At 39.8% G+C, this 20,599-nt stretch overlaps 2 protein-coding genes across 2 annotated transcripts in view; both read left to right on the forward strand.

Annotated features, from left to right (window-relative positions):
• The window catches only part of DGKK (diacylglycerol kinase kappa), a 147,694-nt gene that overhangs the window by 99,416 nt on the left and 27,679 nt on the right, over positions 1–20,599 (forward strand). Inside the window, exons 9-12 of the mRNA XM_057717650.1 lie at positions 871–1,054; positions 1,775–1,883; positions 2,656–2,795; positions 12,260–12,341. Of these exons, the coding sequence (XP_057573633.1) occupies positions 871–1,054; positions 1,775–1,883; positions 2,656–2,795; positions 12,260–12,341 (515 nt within the window). The remainder of the gene's footprint in view (positions 1–870; positions 1,055–1,774; positions 1,884–2,655; positions 2,796–12,259; positions 12,342–20,599) is intronic.
• LOC130842193 (ER membrane protein complex subunit 6-like) lies at positions 10,112–10,562 on the forward strand. Its single transcript, XM_057718844.1, has one exon. It carries the CDS (start codon positions 10,230–10,232, stop codon positions 10,560–10,562), a length of 333 nt encoding a protein of 110 aa, XP_057574827.1. The 5' UTR covers positions 10,112–10,229.

The following is a 20,599-nucleotide window of genomic DNA, read 5'->3' on the forward strand; positions in this document are numbered from 1 at the left end:
TTTGGCAATTTAGACTACTATAACTCCACTTCTCTATGGGGAGCTTCAGTGTTGGGGATTATTAAAAGCCTCTCTTGTCCAGACAATTTCCCTATTGTCTTGTTTCCCCTGATAGTTGGTATGATAACTTAGATTGCTCTGCCAGAGCCTTAGAGGAGTGATTAAGGCTCCCTGCTTCACCCCACGTTGATATGCTCTGTCGTTAGCGCCTGGCTGAAAGGCAGCCTTTCCTCCCCATCTCTCCTGACCTTGTATCTTCTCAGTGTAAGAACTGAGCTATCCCAGGCAGAGAGAGGACTAGTTGGGTGTGCTGATCCTCCTCCTGGGCTCTCAACCTTCTCCTTCCTCAGTTTTCCCTTGACATTTTATTGATCTATGCTTGTGGCACCAATTTTTTTATTCTTTGTATTCCAATACACTCTTGTGTGTGAATCTGTCTCCCCCACTTGAGGGCAAGGGCTAGACCCCTAGCAGTATCTAGCATGATGATTGTCATGTAGTAGTTGCTCAGTAAATGTTGGTTACCTGGCAACAGCTGGGCAAAGACCAGCTGTTGCTTTTTAAATAAAAGCCCCTTTGGGTTGCATATGACTTCCCCTCTGTTCCTCAGTCTCAGAGGCACAAGGAAGCTGTGGGAGGTGTTGGATGTCTATTATCTTCTTGATTGTGGTGATGGTATCATGGGTGTTTGCATATGTCTAAACTCATTAAATTGTACACATTAGATATATGCAGTTCTTTGTATATTAATTATATCTCAATAAAGCTGTTTTTAAAAAGTCTTTGCAAAATTTGATGTTGTCATGTCTTGCTTCCATCTAAATGGCCCTTTTCTTTTTTCTCTTTTCTTTCTATTGTGTACATTATTAGGCCAATTAGTAGTATCTCCAGACTTCTGGAATCTTGATTGGTCTTCAGCCTGTTCATGCCCCCTTCTCATCTTCATCAACTCCAAAAGTGGCGATCACCAGGGGATCGTCTTCCTCCGGAAATTCAAGCAATACCTTAACCCGTCTCAAGTGTTTGACCTTTCTAAGGGTGGACCTGAAACCGGGTAAGCATGGGGTAAGGGATGTAGTTGGGTATATAGAAGGGACTCCCTCATCTACACATTCTAGACTAGGATAGGCTTCCTGGAATTAGTTCTAGTACCTGGGCAGGAAAGATTTATTTTCTCAAGTCAGGACTCAAACACAACTCCAGAGCATATTGAGTTGGCTGGCTGGAGGACTTTTAGCCCTCTGCCAGAAATCCTTTCAAGTCTATGTCCTGCTCTCAGATTTGCTTCACCTTTTCCCGTTGGAAGTGGTAAAACTATGTCTTTTGACTTCAGAGGAGAAGGCAAATGGATATTACTACCCAACTTTTCCTGGCACTCACTCTTTTTCTTGGGGGCAAGTAGATATATCTCCACTATAGGACTGTTTTATTTAGAGACCATCTGGCTGTTCATCCCTAGTTTCTGTGAACCCACTGGTAACTGTGCAAGACATTCTTCCTGGGCAAGTAGAATTGACTAGGTGACTAGTAGCTTCCAGAACAACGTTGGGCAAAGAAGAGTGTGGGTTGAGGCAAGGCCTGATCTCCCGGACTGCCTGTGGGAACATTCCCTATGATCTTAGGTACACAGAGAGGTAGAGGTTAAGGGAAAGGAAGCAGGTAGCCTGATAGCAGGGTGCAGAAGCAGCAGTCCTTAGCTCCTGGCACATTGTAGGAAAGTGCTGTAAAACTCATCAGTTCATGAAATGACTCCCATTTCCCGTCTTCCTTCCAGGCTCTGCATGTTCAAGAACTTTGCTCGCTTTCGCATTGTGGTTTGTGGTGGAGATGGCAGCGTGAGCTGGGTCTTATCTCTGATTGACGCCTTTGGATTACATGAACGGGTGAGTCCCTAGCTGACTTAATTTGGCCATTGCTAGGGAGACTGGGGGTGTGGAGCTGCTTATCTCAAGAAGTCCCTGGTCTTTTCTCTCCTTGTCTATAAAATACACATTTCCTACTGGTTACACAGTCAACCTGACTGGTAGATTCCCAATCTAAGCATGCTTACCTATACCATTTTCTGGTTGTCTAACAGTGGGAAGGAAGAAAGAGGAAGTTAGCAGAAAAAAATGAGCAGTGCTCTATTCACCAAGCCACAAAATGAAGATGTGAAGGGGAGGAAAGCAAGCCAAAAGAAGCGGTGTCAGGCAGCATTCAGCCCCCAATTCCCTACACCTCCTAAGCCCCCTGCTCTTCTTCCCTGAGTCTCTAGAGTAGCAGAAATGTTCCTCTACCTTGCCCCCCTCTCCCTAAACAGCCCCCTGCTCTTCTGACTGCAGTAGTTTTGTCTCCTTGAGGCACCTCACCTCTTTGGCCCAGCCTAGCTAGAAATTTGTAGCTATATTTCTCTTTTATAAGCATGGCTACAAATATTGGCATATTCCAGCAACTTTTCCCCTTACTGCATAGGTTCTGTATTGCCAAGAGTGGGACACAACTCCTTAGGGTTCACTCAACTTCAAACTTCTTCCTATTACACTTCCTAAAATCATAAGTCCCTTATTGCCACTAGCTCTGAGACTATATTCTCTCCCAAAAAGCACCCTCTGGGTTCTTTTATGGGTGAATCTTAGTAGGATTATCTGAAAAGGGTGCCTGATTTTGTTCTTGCAGTGTCAGCTGGCAGTCATCCCTCTTGGAACTGGTAATGACCTGGCCCGTGTCCTCGGCTGGGGTGCATTCTGGAACAAAAACAAGTCACCCCTGAACATCCTCAGCAGAGTGGAGCAAGCTGGTGTGAGGATTCTAGACAGGTGAGTGGCTGAAAGATCAGGTTGTTGCCGCTTTTCCAGTCCCTTGCCATTTACACCCAGTTACATCATCTCAATCAGGAATGTTCTAAACTCCCTCACAGAGCCTCATTGCCTTTTGGGCTTCAGTGCAGGGAAATTTGGGGAAACTTGTCTATTAAGAAGCCAGGGTCAGGGACTGGAAAAAGATGATGGAGGAGTAGGACGTGGAGATCACCTTCCTCCACACAAATGCATCAAAAAAACACATCTATTTGGGGAGTGCCACCTGGAGAACACCTTCCAAATGCTGGCAGGAGACCTCAGACCGCCAAAAAGGCAAGAGAATTTCCAAGTAATCGGGTAGCACAAAGAAAAGAAGGGAAAAAGAGAGACAAAGAATTCTGAGGAGACCAGCCCCTCTGGGAAGGAGCTGTGAGGGGGGAAGGCTTCCACACACACGGGAGTCTCCTCACTGGTGGGGAAGGACAGGGGGAGCTTTGGAGCCCCCAGAAGAGAGAGGAACGGCAGGTCTGCCTAGGGCAGAGCAGAGACATCCCCTCACAGAGGAGTCAGGCAGCACTCCCCAGCCAGAGAAACTAATATGCTCACCTGTGTCAGCACTGGGGGCTGGGCACCGAGGCTTGTGCTTTGGAGAACAGACCCCAGGGAGAGAGCTGGGGCTGGCTGCATGAGAACAGCCTGGGGGGCAGATGCACCAGCAAGCTAGGAGGGAGTTTGGGGAAAATCCTGGGCCAGATGGAGAGGCAGGGGACTTTTATTTCAGAGTGCTTGGAGGAAATTCCCTCGAAAAGCCTGCCATCCCGCACCCCTGCTCACCCTGTGCACCCACTGAAAGCCCGCCCACCTGCCTGCCCGCCCCTGCTCTCCCGCCCCCACCGCCTTGCTGCCGGCCTGCAGCCCACTCACCCACAGCCGCCAAGGGTCCTGTGTGTAAGGCAAGTTGTTGGCCACACCCACCCATGAGCAGGGGAAGCCCACCAACACCAAGGGTCCTCATTTCAGGACCAACTTCCCTGGGAGAATGCACAGCACACCTCAGGTCCACACTGACTTCTGCTGCTGCAAGCAATCCCACAGATTTCAGTTAGACTGCCATATCCCTCCCTACCTCCAACCTGAAGTTGCAAGTGAGCCCCAGTCACCCTCTTTCACCCCCCTTTCCTGGGTGAGGAAATGACTCCTGAGAGCAACCCACACCCACAGTAGGGACCAAAACCAAAACTGATCTCTGAGGACTGCAAGACCAAAGGACAGAAAGAGAAACAGCCACAGGAGGAGCAGATTTAATGCCCACAATAGGCTTGAAAGAACCTGCATCTGTGGATCACCTGAATAGATGATTGTTTCTATAATAGAGACTGTAGACATAGAGGACAACTGGGAACTGTGGGGACAAATACACACGGGACTAATACCAGATCACAGTCTGAGCTCTCCACAGTCCTCTACACAGCAGGGGCAGAGCCATACCTAGAAGTATTGGAAGATTTCTTTGTATGCTTGTTTCTGGTTTTAGGTATTTGTTAGTTAAATTTTTACTGTATATATTTGTATGTGGATTCTCTTGTAATTGGTATGAGTACTCTCTTCGTTCTTTTCTTTGCTCTCTCCTTTTCTCTTCTCTTTGGTTCCTTTTCTTCTTCTCTTTCTGCAAGTGCAAATGTACACATCTCCTTGTATGATTTTGAATGATTAGAGTTGCTTTTACCACCAGTCTTGGAGATCTGTCTGTCCTTTCCCCTCTTCCCTTTATTTTTCTTTTTTTTTTCTTTGCTCTACTTCTACCTTCTTTTTCTCTGTGCTGTGCAGCTTCCAGGGTCTTGGTGTCCCAGCGGGGGGTTACGCCTGGACCTCTGAGACAGCAGAGCGGAGTCCAGGATATTGGACCATGAGAGAACTCTTAACCCCATGGAATATTAATCTCCAAGTGCTCCCCCAGAGTTCTCATTCTCAACACCAAGCTCCAAATCCAATCAAAGGCCAGCAAGCACCAGTGCTTGACACCTCAAGTCAAACAGAACAGAGATAAGAGGAATTTCTACTAGGCAGCATAGGGAAAGGAGACAGCAAATACAATAAATTAGACAAAATGAGAAAACAAAGAGACACCTTACAGGCAAAGGAGCAAGTTAAAAATCCACAAGACCAAATAAATGAAGAAGAAATTGGCAACTTTCCTGAAAGAGAATTCAGAGTAATGATAGTAAAGATGATCCAAAATCTTGATAACAAAATAGAGGAAATACAAGAAACATTTAATAAGGACCTAGAAGAACTAAAGAGCAAACAAACAGTAATGAACAATACAATAACTGAAATTAAAAACACTCTACATGGTATAAACAGCAGAATAACTGAGGCGGAAGAACGAGTAAGTGAGTTGGAAGATACAATGGGGGGAATAACTGCCATGGAGAAGGAAAAAGAAAAAAGAATAAAAAGAATGGAAGACAGTCTCAGAGACCTCAGGGATAATATTAAGCACACCAACATTTGAATCAAAGGCATCCCAGAAAAAGAAGGAGAAAAGAAAGGGTCTGAGAAAATATTTGAGGAGATTATGGTGGAAAACTTCCCCCACATGGGAAAGGAGATAGTAAACCAAGTCCAAGAAGTGCAGAGAGGACCATGCAGAATAAACCCAAGGATAAACACACCAATGCACATATAAATCAAACTAACAAAGATTAAACACAAAGAAAAAATATTAAAAGCAGCAAGAGAAAAGCAACAAATAACATATAAGGGGAAACTCATCAGGATAACAGCTGATCTTTCTGCAGAAACTCTGCAGGCCAGAAGGGAGTGGCAGGAGATAAAGTCTTGAAAGAGAAAAACCTACAGCCAAGAGTACTCTACCCAGCAGGAATCTAATTCATATTTGACCGAGAAATCAAAAGCTTTAAAGACAAGCAAAAGTTAAGAGAATTCAGCACCACCAAACCAGACTTACAACAAGTGCTAAAAGAACTCCTCTAGACAGTAACACAAGACAAGAAAAAGACCTACAGAAACACAGCCAAAACAGTTAAGAAAATGGTAATAGGAACATACATGTCAATAATTACCTTAAATGTAAATGGAATAAATGCTCCAACCAAAAGACACAGACTGGCTGAATGGATACAAAAACAAGACCCTCCTATATGCTGTCTAAAAGAAACTCACTTCAGACCTAGGGACACATACAGACTGAAAGTAAGGGGATGGAAAAAGATATTCCATGCAAATGGAAGTCAAAAGAAAGCTGGAGTAGCAATATTTATATCACACATATTAGACCTTAAAGTAAAAACTATTACAAGAGACAAGGAAAGACACCACATAATGATCAAGGGACCAATCCAAGAAGAAGATATAACAATTGTAAATATCTATACACCCAACATAGGAGCCCCTCAATACATAAGGCAAATGCTAACAGCCATAAAAGGGGAAATTGACATTAACACAATAATAGTAGGATACTTGAACACCCCACTTTCACCAATGGACAGATCATCCAAACTGAAAATAAATAAGGAAACACAAGCTCTAAATGAGGCATTAAACCATCTTGACTTAAGTGATATTTATAGGACATTCCATCCAAAAACTACAGAATACACTTTCTTCTCAAGGGCATATGTAACATTCTCTAGGATAGATCACATCTTGGGGCATATTTCAAGCCTCAGTAAATTCAAGAAAATTGAAATCATATCAAGCACCTTCTCTGATCACAACACCATGAGACTAGATATTAATTACAGGAAAAAAACTGTAAAAAATACAAACACATGGAAGCTGAACAATACACTACTAAACAAAGAAGAAGTGACTGAAGAAATCAAAGAGGAAATAAAAACATACCTAGAAACAAACGGCAATGAAAACACGACGACCAAAAAACTATGGGACACAGCAAAAGCAGTTCTAAGAGGGAAGTCTATAGCAATACAATCGTACCTCAAGAAACAAGAAAAAATTCAAATAAACAACATAACCTTACAACTAAAACAATTAGAGAAAGAAGAAAAAAAAAACACCAAAGTGAGCAGAAGGAAAATAAATCATAAAGACCAGATCAGAAATAAATGAAAAATAAATGAAGGAAACAATAGCAAAGAACAATAAAACTAAAATCTGGTTCTTTGTGAAGATAAACAAAATTGATAAACCGTTAGACAGACTCATCAGGAAAAAAAGGGAGAAGACGCAAATCAACACAATTAGAAAAGAAAAAGGAGAAGTAACAACGGACACCACCAGAAATACAAAAGATCATGAGAGACTACTACAAACAACTCTATGCCAATAAATTGGATAACCTGGAAGAAATGGATACATTCTTAGAAAAATACAATCTTCCAAGACAAAACCAGGAAGAAATAGGAAATATGAACAGACCAATCACAAGTACAGAAATTGAGGCTGTGATTAAAAATCTCTCAACAAACAAAAGCCCAGGGCCCGATGGCTTCACAGGCGATTTCTATCAAACATTTAGAGAAGAGCTAACACCTATCCTTCTCAAACTCTTCCAAAATAGAGCAGAAGGAGAAACACTCCCAAACTCATTCTACAAGGCCACCATCACCCTGATACCAAAACCAGGCAAAGATGTCACAAAAGAAGAACATTACAGGCCAATATCACGGATGAATATAGATGCAAAAATCCTCAACAAAATACATGCAAACAGAACCCAACAGCACATTAAAAAGATCATACAGCATGATCAAGTGGGGTTTATCCCTGGAATGCAAGGATTCTTCAATATACGCAAATCAATCAATGTGATACATCATACCAACAAATTGAAGGATAAAAACCATATGGTAATCTCAATACATGGGGAAAAGCTTTTGACAAAATTCAACATCCATTTATGATAAACACTCTCCAGAAAGTGGGCATAGAAGGAAATTACCTCAACAGAATAAAAGCCATATATGAGAAACCAAAAGCCAACATCATTCTAAATGGAGAAAAACTGAAAGAATTCCCTCTAGGAACAGGAACACGACAAGGGTGCTCACTCTCACCATTATTATTCAACATAGTTTTGGAAGTGTTAGCCACAGCAATCAGAGAAGAAAAAGAAATAAAAGGAATCCAAATGGGAAAAGAAGTAGTAAAATTGTCACTCTTTGCAGATGACATGATATTATACATAGAAAACCCTCAAGACTCTACCAGAAAACTGCTAGCCCTAATCAATGAATTTAGTAAAGTAGCAGGATACAAAATGAATGCACAGAAATCTCTTGCATTCCTATACACTAACAATGAAAGAGCAGAAAGAGAAATTAAGAAAACTCTTCCATTTGCCATTGCAACAAAAAGAATAAAATACCTAGGAATAAACCTGCCTAAGGAGGCAAAAGACCTGTATGCAGAAAACTATAAGACACTGTTGAAAGAAATCAAAGACGATACAAACAGATGGAGAGACATATCATGTCCTTGGATTGGAAGCATCAACATTATGAAAATGACTGTACTACCCACAGCAATTTACAAATTCAATGCAATCCCTGTCAAATTACCAACTGCATTGTTCCTAGAACTAGACCAAGAAATCTTATGATTTGTATGGAAACCCAAAAGACCCCGAATAGCCAAAGCAAACTTGAGAAGGAAAGATGGAGTTGGTGGAATTAGGCTTCCTGACTTCAAACTATACTCCAAGGCCACAGTGATCAAGAGAGTATGGGACTGGCACAAAAACAGAAAGTTAGATCAATGGAACAGAATAGAGAACCCAGAGGTAAACCCAAGCACATATGGGCACCTTATCTTTGACAAAGGAGACAAGAATACACAATGGATAAAGACAGCCTCTTCAATAAGTGGTGCTGGGAAAATTGGACAGCTACATGTAAAAGAATGAAATTAGAACACTTCCCAACACCATACACAAAAATAAACTCAAAATGGATTAAAGACCAAAGTGTAAGGCCAGACCCTATAAAACTCCTAGAGGAAAACATAGGCAGAACACTCTATGACATACATCAAAGCAACATCCTTTTTGACCCACCTCCTAGGATAATGGAAATAAAATCAAGAATAAACAAATGGGACCTAATGAAACTTAAAATCTTTTGCACAGCGAAAGAAACCATAAACAAGACAAGAAGACAACCCTCAGAATGAGAGAAAATAGTTGCCAACAAAACAATGGACAAAGGATTAATCTCCAAAATATACAAGCAGCTCATGCAGCTTAATACCAAAAAAGCAACTAACCCAATCCACAAATGGGCAGAAGACCTATAGACATTTCTGCAAAGAAGACATATAGATGGCCAACAAACACATGAAAAGATGCTCAACATCACTGATCATCAGAGAAATGCAAGTCAAAGCCACAATGAGGTATCACCTCACACTGGTCAGAATGACCATCATCCAAAAATCTAGAAACAACAAATGTTGGCGAGGGTGTGGAGAAAAGGGAACTCTCCTGCACTGTTGGTGGGAATGTAAGTTGGTACAGCCACTATGGACAACAGTTTGGAGGTTCCTTAAAAAACTAAAAATAGAGCTACCATACGATCCAGTAATCCCACTCCTGGGCATATACCCAGAGAAAATCATAATCCCAAAAGAAACATGTCCCATAATGTTCATTGCACCACTATTTACAATAGCCAGGACATAGAAGCAACCTAAATGCCCATCAACAGATGAATGGATAAAGAAGATGTGGCACATATATACAATGGAATATTACTCAGCCATAAAACAGAATAAGATGGAGCTATATACAATGAGCTGGATAGATGTAGAGTCTTTCATGCAGAGTGAAGTAAGCCAGAAAGCGAAAAACAAATACCATATGCTAACTCATATATATGGAATCTACAAAAAAAAATGGTACTGATGAACCCAGTGACAGGGCAAGAATAAAGATGCAGATGTAGAGAGCAGACTTGAGGACACTGGACGAGGTGGGGCAAAGGAGAAGCTGGGACGAAGTGAGAGAGTTGCACTGGCATGTATACACTACCAAATGGTAAACAGATAACTCGTGGGAAGTTCCTGCATAATATAGGGAGAGAAACTCAATGATGGGTGATGACTTAGAGGGCCAGGATAGGGAGGGTGGGGGGGTGTCTTGGGAGGGAAGGGATATGGGGATATATGTGTAAATACAGCTGATTCACTTTGATGTACCTCAAAAATTGACACAACAGTGTAAAGCAAATATATTCCAATAAAGAACTTAAAAAAAATGAAAGAAGCCAGGGTCTACCATCCATCCCTAAACATCACTGAAGCCCCTCTTTAAACTTAAAAGATCTTATAGATGGGCAAGATGGCGCCGCGGGAGTCCCTACCGCAGGCTGTGTGAGGGAACGCCGAGCTCCTGCGTCCGCCGCCGGGTTCCAGCCGCGCGTTGCGCCACGAGGAAATGGAGGTCGAGGCCGAGCCCGGGCGGGTGCGATGGCCGCTGTGGCGGCCAAGCGGGAAGGGCAGCCGTTCATCAGCGAGGTGGCTGTGCGGGGCAACACCGCCGTCCTGGATTACTGCCGGACCTCGGTGTCGGCGCTGTCGGGGGCCACGGCCGGCATCCTCGGCCTCACCGGCCTCTACGGCTTCATCTTCTACCTGCTCGCCTCCGTCCTGCTCTCCGTGCTCTTAATTCTCAAGGCGGGAAGGAGGTGGAACAAGTATTTTAAGTCGCGGAGACCTCTCTTTACGGGAGGCCTTATCGGAGGCCTCTTCACCTACGTCCTTTTCTGGACATTCCTCTACGGCATGGTGCACGTCTGCTGAAACGGGGGCAGGGATGAGTTTTTAAAAAAACAAAAACAAAAGACCGGATTGCAAGGACTGTTGCCAGAAATTAACACAGGGTAGACTTAACCTGGTTTTTAAATTGTTGGATTCGCTGCTTGTTCTGTAACGTTAGAAATAATTTATATCTGAAGACGAAGAGCCTGTACTGTTCTTCAGATTAAATGAAGCGTGAGACCCTTTGTAGAGATTTTTTTTTTCTTTCCTTTTCCTACCTTAACGCATACCCCCTGGCCGCAGTGGGCGCAGAATCGCCGGGTACTGACTCCCGGGAGCGAGCACTGGGCCTGCGCCTTCGCTTTCTGTCATTTCCTGGCATTTACACATCGGCCACCCAGAGAGGGGCCACTAGGGCCTCAATAAGGAGATAACGTACCTTTAACATCCTGAGAAGGAATGACAGTTAACATTTATTAAGTGTGCCCTATATGCCAGGCATTGTACCTTGTACCTTTTCCTCGTTACTTCATTACTTCTAGCAGTGTCCTTAGGGAGTAGATGAAGATTATTATTCCCCATTGATGAACCTGAGGCCCAGTGAGGTTAATTAAATACCTCTGCTGGAGGAGGCACAGCTAGGAAGAGGCAGAGCCAGGATCCAGATGTAGGTCTCTTAATTGCGCTTCGTGTATTGGCTGAGTGTACCTTTTCAGAACCCAGCCCTCCCTCCTGCTAACCACTGCTCTCAGGTATGAGTGGTGTCATTTCAGTTCCATTTCACCTGGTTAGAGCTCGCTGTCGTTTCCATTTTTTAAAAATCAAGCTCTTTTTTTCTAGACTCTGTCTATGAAAATTAAACAGACTGGATGATTAAGCTGAACTGTGGGCTTGTCTAGAGTGTAAATACCTCTGTCTATATGCTAATCCATGATCCCTTCTTGTCAGGAAGCTTATGTTAGAATAAAATATGTACATTTAATTGAGAAATAAATATTGCATTAGTGTTAAGTAAAAAAAAAAAAAAAAAAAAGATCTTATAGATGGAGCCCTCACTGGTAAATTTCAAGGGTTCTGTAAACCTCCTTCAAATTGCATAGCTAATTATCCATGTAAGCATATTTTTTCCTTGGGGAAGTTTCCATCTTTCTATTCCATTCTAGGATAGTATAGAAGCTATTCTATAGCTTCATCATGTTCTGAAAGAAACTAAAAAAAAAAAAAATAAGAGGTCTCATAAACAATTGGCCTGGATTATCTGTGCCCTGAAGAAGAGACAGTATTCCCCTCCAATCTTCTGAGAAGAAAGACTTTCTACGTGAGGGCATAGTATTTGATTTGTGGCTGCTCATAACGATATTCTGGGGAGATTTTTTGAGGTACCAAGCTGGGCCCTATCACAAATATTCTTATTCAGTAGGTCTTGGGTAGGACCCTGTTATGTGTATTTTACAAAAACACTTCAGGTGGTCTTGATAGTTACCACTGCTTGAGAAGCACTGCTCTCTGAGAACCCTGTGGTGGAATTCCTTCCGTCACACTGGGCTTGAGAAGTCATGAAGCAGAGGTCCCTCTTGGGGTATACCTTGAGATCAGGTGACCTGAGGTAACTTGGACATCCCCTTCAACTCATTCCTACCCACCACATAAACATTTTGACCTCTTTCATGACATGTGAGGCATTGATGCCAACCTGTAATGAAACAGCCCTAAATATCTGTCTTTAAACTTCATTTCAGATGGAGTGTGATGATCCGTGAGACTCCCAGACAAACCCCATTGCTAAGAGGACAAGTTGAAATGGATGTACCCCGATTTGAGGTAACGACTGCCTAGCTATAATTCAGGCCAATATCTTTATTATACATTGAAATAACAGGCTATACCCAGCAAGAAGCTTTTGTATTGTCTATGGGCTTGATGAGGATGAGATCATTCAGGATTGGGGACATTTCAATCAGCAGTTATTTACCAAAAACTGTGTTAGGTGTTGGGGATATAATTCAGTCACCCATTTACTTATGCATTCACTCAAAATATTTATGGAAAGTATGCATTAACTACAGTGTGTGAAATACTGTTCTAGGAGTTGTTCTTATATGCTAATTGGTAAAGAAGAATGACACAGTCCATGCTGTCATAGTGCTCACAGTCTACTTGCAGTGGCAAAAATATAGTTTAATAAAGTAGTGTGAGTATTAGTATATAAGGAAGTAGAGGGGATAGGGAATACCCAGCAGGTGTATCTAACCCAGTCTAGGGGAAAACAGGGAAAATGCAGGTGTCATTTCAGAAGAGATTCAAGGAACAGAGGGAGTTAATCAGGATAATAAGAAAGAGGAGGCCTGTCCCACACAGATGGAACACTATGTTACAAAGGAAAAAGAGCCTGGAATACTCACAGAACATAAATGCATTCATAATGGCTGAGGCATAAGGCCAGGGAGTGGGTATACAGGGAAAGTGGCCAAAGATGAGGTTGGAAAAATAATCAGGGGCCAGGCCAGGAAGGACCTGGTAAACCATGTCAGGAAGTTTAAGTATAATTGATTTACAATATTATATTAGTCTCAGGTGTACAACATAGTGATTCAATATTTTTAAAGTTATTTAAAGTTTAAAGTTATTAGAAAATATTTCCCTGTGCAATACAACATATCCTTATTGCTTATTTTATAGATAGTAGCTTGTATCTTTTAATCCCATACCCCTGCCTTGCCATTCCCACCTTCCTTCTCCCCACTGGTAACCACTAGTTTGTTCTCTGTATCTCTGAGTCTGCTTCTGTTCTCTAATATTCATCCTTTTGTGTTATTTCTTAGATTCCATATATAAGTGATAACATATAGTATTTGTCTTTCTATTTTTGGCTTATTTCACTAAGCATAATACCCTCTAGGTCCATCCACATTGTTGCAAATAGCAGAATTTCTTCCTTTCTGTGGCTGAGTTATATCCCATTTTGTGTGTGTACACACACACACCCACACACACCACACCTTCTTTATCCATTCATCTGTTGATGGATATTTAGGTTGCTTCCATATTTTAGTCATTGTAAATAATGCTGCTAAGAACATTGGGGTACATGTGTCTTTTCAAATAAGTGTTTTCATTTCTTCAGATATATTCCTAGGAGTGGAATTTCTAAATAATATGGTAGTTCTATTTTTAGTTTTTTGAGGAAGTTCCATAGTGTTTTCCATAGTGGCTGTACAAATTTACATTCCTACTAATGGTGTACTAGGGTTTCCTTTTCTCAACATTCTCACAAACACTTGCTATGTGTTGTCTTTTTGATGATAACCATTCTGACAGGCGTGAGGTGGGATCTCATTGTGGTTTTTATTTGCATTTCTCTGATGATTAGCATTGTTGACCATATTTTCATGTGCCCATTGGCCATCTGTATATCTTCTTTCAAAAAATGTCTATTCAGGTCTTCTGCGCATTTTTAATCAGGTTGTTTTATTTCTTTTTGATATTGAATTGTATGGGCTGTTTATATAGTTTGGATATTGACCCTTTATTGGTCATATCATGTGTGAATATTTTATCCCATTCATTAGGTTGTCTTTTCATTTTGTCAATGGTTTCCTTTGCAGTGTAAAAGCTTTTAAGTTTAATTAGGTCTCACTTGTTAATTTTGTTTTTGTTTCTTTTGCTTTAGGAGGCATATCCAAAAAAATATTGCTATGACATATAAAACTGTATAATGCCTGTGCTTTCTTCTAGGTTTTTAGGTCTTTAATCCATTTTAAGTTTATTTTTGTATATGGCATGAGAAAATTGTTCTAATTTCATTCTTTTACATGTAGCTGATCAGTGTTCCCAGCACCATTTTTTGAAGAGATAGATTTTTTTTTTCTCCATTGTATGTTCCTGGCTCCTTTGCTGTAGATTAATTGACCATAGTGCAGGGGGTTATTTCTGAGCTCTCTCTTCTGTTCCATTCATCTATTTGTTTTCATGCCAGTACCATGCTGCTTGATTACTGTAGCTTTGTAATACAGTCTGAAGTCAAGGAGTGTGACACTTCCCACTTTGTTCTTTTTTCTCAAGATGGCTTTGGCAGTTCGGGTTCTTTTGTGGTTCCATATAAACTTTAGGGTCATTTGTTCCAGTTCTGTGAAAGATATCCTGGGTATTTTGGTAAGGATTGCATTAAATCTGTAGATTGATTCAGATAATATTGACATTTTAAGCCATATTAACTCTTTCAACCCATGAACAAGAGATACCTTTCCATTTCATTATATCATCTTCAATTTCCTTCATCAAGGTTTTATCGTTTTCAGAGTATAGGTCTTTTGTCTCCTTAGTTAAGTTTATGCCTAAGTATTTTATGTTTTTTTGATGTGATTTTAAACAGGATTGTTTTGTTGCTTTCTTTCTCTGATAGCTCATTATTCATGTATAAGAAAGCAACAGGTTTCTGTATATTAATCTTGTATCCTGCAACTTTACTGAATTTTTTTATTAGTTCTGATAGTTTTTTGGTGGACAGTTTAGAGTTCTCTATATATAGTATCATGTCATCAGCAAATTGTGACAGTTTTACTACTTCCCTTCCAATTTGGATGCCTTTTATTTCTTTTTCTTGTCTGATTGCTGTGGCTAGGACTTCCAATATGTTAAATAGAAGTAGCAAGAATGGGTATCTGTGTCTTATTCCTGATTTTAGAGGAAAGACTTTCAGCTTTTCACCACTGAGTATGATGTTGCCTGTGGATTTGTCACAACGGCCTTAATTATGTTGAGATATATTCCCTCTATACCCACTTGGAGGAAAATTTTATCATTAATGGATGTTGAATTTTTTCAAATGCTCTTTCTGCATCTATTGAGATGGTCATGTGATTTTTTTCCTTCCTTTTGTTAATGTGTTGTATCACATTGATTGATTTGCAAATACTGAATCATCCTTTCATCCCTGAAATTAATATGAGTTGATTATGGTGTATGATTATTTTAATATATTATTAGATTCAGTTTGCTAATATTTTGTTGAGTATTTTTGCATTTGTATTCATCAAAGATATTGGCATGTAATTTTTTGGTGTATGGTGTCTTTATCTGGTTTTGCTATCAGGGTGAAAGTGGCTTCATACAATGAATTTGGAAGTGTTCCTTCCTCTTCAATTTTTAGAATAGTCTGAGAATAGGTATTAGCTTTTCTTTGTATGTTTGTTAGAACTCCTCTGTAAAGTCATCCAGTCATGGACTTTGGTTTGCTGGGAGTTTTTTAAATTACAAATTCAATTTCACTGCTAGTGATCAATCTGTTCAGATTGTCTGTTTCTTCCTGATTCAGTCTTGAAAGATTGTATGTTTCTAGAAATGTGTCCATTTCTTCTAGGTTGTTCAGTTTGTTAGCATGTATTCATAGTATTGTGTTATGATTTTTTGAATCTCTGTGGTATTGGTTATTATGTCTCCTCTTTAATTTCTTATTTTATTTGGGTCCTCTCTCTTTTCTTCTTGGTGAGCTTCACTAAAGGTTTATCAATTTTATCTTTTCAAAGAATCAGCTGTTGGTTTCATTGATCTTTTCTATTGTCTATTTTATTTACTTCCCCTCTGATCTTTATTATTTCCTGCCTTCTGATGACTTTGGGCTTTGTTTGCTCTTTTTCTAATTCTTTTAGTTGGTAGTATAAGCTGTTTATTTGAGATTTTTCTTATTTCTTGAGGTAGGCCTGTATCACTGTATCCCTCTTAGAACTGCTTTGCTGCATCCCACAGATTTTGGAATGTTGTCTCCATTTTCATTTGTATCGAGGTATTTTCTGATATCCTCTTTGATTTCATCATTGTCCCATTGTTTTTTTATGCTTTTTTTTAGTAGCATGTTGTTTGGTCACATGTTTGTGTTTTTCCATTTTTCTTCCTGTAATTGATTTCTATTTTCATACTGTTGTGGTCAGAAAAAATATGCTTGATGTAATTTCTATCCTCTTAAATTTGTTGAGACTTGTTTTATGGCCTGCTATGTGATGTATCCTGGAGAATATTCCATGTACACTTGAAAAAATTGTGTATTCTGCTATTTTTGGATGGAATGTCCTGTAGATATCTATAAGTCCAACTGCTATAATGTGTCATTTAAGACATCATTTCCTTATTGATTTTCTCTCTAGATGATCTGTCCATTAATGTAAATGGGGCATTAAAGTCTCCTACCATTTTTGTATTATTGTCAATTTCTCCCTTCATGTTTGGTAATATTTGCTTTATATATTTAGGTGTTCCTGCATTAGGTGTATATATGTTTAAGAGTATTATATCCTCTTATTGTATTGATCACTTTATCATTATAGAATACCCTTAATCTTTTGTTATAGACTTTGTTTTGAAGACTATTTTGTCCTATATGAATATTACTAACCCCCATTTTTTTATCATTTCCATTTACATGAAATACCTTTTACCATTCTCTGACTTTCAGTCCGTGTGTGTCTTTAACTCAAAGTGAGTCTCTTGTAAGCAGCATATAGATAGGTCTTCTTTTTTTGATCCAATCAGCCACCCTATGTCTTTCAATTGGAGCATTTATTCTATTGACCTTTAAAGTGATTATTGTTAGGTATGTATTTATTGCCATTTTGTTACTTATATTCCGGTTGTGTTTGTATTTCTCTGTTCTTTTCTTCATCTTTTAGCTACTTCCCTTGTGGTTTGATGGTTTTCTTTACTGGTGTGCTTGTGTTCCTTTCCCTCTAGTTTTATATATCTACTGTAGGTTTTTAATCTGTGGTTAACAAGGGGTTCCTATATGCTGACCTACAACTGTATCTACTTTTTAAAAACTGTTAGTCATTTAAGTTCAAACATATTCTAAAATATCTACTTTTTTACTCCCCTCCCCGACATTTTGTGTTTTTGATGTCGTATTTTACATCTCCATGTTTATCCCTTCACAGTTTATTGTAGTTATACTTGATTTACATTTTTTTCTTTAAATCTTTGTACTAGCTTACTTAAGTGATTGATCCTCAGCCTTTACTATATATTTGTCTTTACCAGCGGAATTTGTTCCTTTCCTATAGAAATTTACTTGCTGTTGTAGCCTTTTCAATTATAGAAGACGCTTTAACATTTCTTTTAGTGTAGGTTTAGTATTGCTCAATTCTTTTAGTTTTTGCTTGTCTGAGAAGTTCATGATCTTTCCTTCAATTCTAAATGATAATCTTGCTGGGTAGAGTATCCTAGATTGCAGGTTTTTCCCTTTTAGCACACTATATATATATATATATATATATATATATATATATATATCATGTGCTCCCTTCTGGCCTGCAAGTTTTCTGCAGAGAAATCAGCTGATAGCCTTATGGGCATTCCCTTATATATGACTCTTTGATTTTTTCTTGATGCCTTTAGAATTCTTTATCTTAAACTTTTGCCATTTTAATTATTATGTCTTGGTGTGTGTCTGTTTGGGTTCATCTTGTTCGGGACCCTCTATGCTTCCTGTACCTGGGTATTGGTTTCCTTCTTCAGGTTCAAGAAGTTTTCAGCCATAACTTCATCAAATACATTTTCAAACCCCCTCTCCCTCTCTCTTCTTCTGGGACCCCTATAATGCAGATGTTGGTATGCTTTATGTTGTCTCAAATGTCCCTTAAACTGTTCTCATTTTTAAAATTTTTGTTTTTGCTATTCTGATTGCATAATTTCCATTATTCTATCTTCCAGATCACTTATGCATTCTTCTGTATCACCTATTAATTCCTTCTAGTGTGCTTTTCATTTCACCTTTTAAAATTTTTTATTTCATTTTTAAAATTCTCAGTGTTCCTCTATTCTTTTCCCTAATTCAGTTAGCCTATCTATTACTAATGCTTTGAATTCTTTATCTAGTAAATTACTTATTTCTGTTTCTTTTTTCAGGGGTTTTCTCCTATTTTTACAATGAAACAAATCCTTCTGTCTTCTCATTTTTCTTAACTTTCACTTTCTCTCTTCTATGAAATTAGATGAAACAGTTACCTTTTCCAGTCTTGAAGGGATGTCCTTGTGTATGAGCATCCCCATACAGTCCACATGTGCCCAGTGACTTCGGTGGGAGAGCTAGATCTGACTTCAGCACAAGTCATGTCTTTCCCTAGAGTGTTCTGGCAGCTATCACCTTGGTAGGAGGTGGTGCTGCAGATGAAGCAGCAAGAGCCAGAGTCAGGTGTGAGCCAAGGCTTCTCCCTTCTTCAGTGGCCAACACCACCCTCTTGGGGGTGGGTGCAGGTCCCAAATTGCTGGAGCAGAAGCCCTGCGGGTCAAGTCCAAGATGGCTCCATTCCCTCTAAGTGTGCTCTTTACCCCATCCCAGCACCAGCACACTTGCCCCAGAGGAGGATAGTGCTGGAGCAAGAGGGGCTGGAGCGGGCATTTGGCATGGGCCTGGATGCAGGCTGTGATGTCTCCAGTTCCACTTAGAATCCTGGAACACTTCTGATGTGGTTCCTCCATATACTCCAGGTTGCTGCCCCTGCCCCATTCAGATGCCATTTTGGGTCTGGGCTGGCATAGTCCCTAACATCTGAGCACTCCCCTCAGCCACCCTCACTGTAGCGTAGAGCTGCTATTGTGAAGCAAGTTGGGTAGAGCAGGTGCTGGCTCAGGCTGGCTATGTGCCAGAGTGGTTGCTGAAAACCAGCCAGAGTCCCATTCAGTTTCAACTTGTTTTTTCTGCCTTGTTTCAGGTGTAAGCAAGTGTGTGTGTGCTCTCCACTAGCAGAGTGTAGGTTTCTTTGTTTGTTTGCTGTACAACATGTCCAAGTTGCGTATTTATTTTATACATAGTGCTTTGTATCTCTTAATCTGATACCCCTATCTCACCCCTCCCTGTTACCTCTACACTGATAACCACTAGTTTGTTCTCTACATCTGTAAGTCTGTTTGTTTTTTAAATATACATTTATCTGTTTTATTTTTCACATTCCACAAGTAAGTGATAAAATTGAGTGTTTGTTTTTTCTTGCTGACATATTTCACTAAGCATAATACCCTCAAGGTCCATCCACATTGTTGCAAATGGCAGAATTGCATTCTTTTAGGGGGTTGAGTAGTATTCCATTATATATATAAACCACATCTCTATCCATTCATCTGTTGATGGGCACTTAGGTTGCTTCCATATCTTGGCTATTGCAAATAGTGCTGCTATGAACATTGAGGCACATGCATCTTTTCAAATTAGTATTTTCATTTTCTACAAATATATACCCAGCACTGAAATTGCTGGATTATATCATAGTCCTATTTTTAGTTTTTTGAAGAAACTCCATACTGTTTTCCATTGTGGCTGGAATGGTGTACAACCTCACCAATAGTGTGCTAGGGTTCCCATTTCTCCACATCCTCTCCAGCATTTGTTATTTGTAGACATTTTGATGATAGCCATTCTGACAGGTGTGAGGTGATATCATTGTTTTGCATTTCTCTAATAATTAGCAATGTTGAGCATCTTTTCATGTGTCTATTAGCCACATGTATGTCTTCTTTGGAAAAATGTCTGTTCAGGTCTTCTGCCCATTTGTTGATTGGGCTGTTTCTTTTTTTAATATTGAGTTGTATGAGCTGTTTGTGTATTTTGGACATTATCCCCTTGTCGGCCACATCATTTGCAAATATTTTCTCCCCTTTCATTGGTTGTATTTTCATTTTATTGATACTTTCCTTTGCTGTGCAGAAGGTTTTTAAGTTTAATTAGGTCCTATTACTTTATTTTGCTTTATTTCCTTTGTCTTAGGAGACTAACCCAAAAAAAAAATATTGCTACGATTTTTGTCAAGGAGTGTCTTGCCTATGTTCTGTTCTAGGAGTTTCATGGTGTCATGTCTTACATTTTGGTCTCTGAACCACTTTGAGCTTATTTGTATATGTGGCCTGAGAGAATGTTCTAATATCATTGTTTTACATGTGGCTGTTAAAGAGACTGTCTTTTCTTCATTGTATAATCTTGCCTCCTTTTTCATAAATTAATTGATAATAGGTGCATGGATTCATTTCCAGTTCTCTATTCTGCTGCATTGATCTATGTGTCTGTTTTTGTGCCAGTACCATGCTTTGATTACTTTTTA

The sequence above is a fragment of the Hippopotamus amphibius genome, chromosome X (assembly GCF_030028045.1).
Source record: "Hippopotamus amphibius kiboko isolate mHipAmp2 chromosome X, mHipAmp2.hap2, whole genome shotgun sequence".
Taxonomy (NCBI): domain Eukaryota; kingdom Metazoa; phylum Chordata; class Mammalia; order Artiodactyla; family Hippopotamidae; genus Hippopotamus; species Hippopotamus amphibius.

Bases quoted from the DNA above. Each gene is read 5' to 3' on its own strand.
- LOC130842193 (XM_057718844.1), top strand. From the start codon at position 10,230: ATGGCCGCTGTGGCGGCCAAGCGGGAAGGGCAGCCGTTCATCAGCGAG.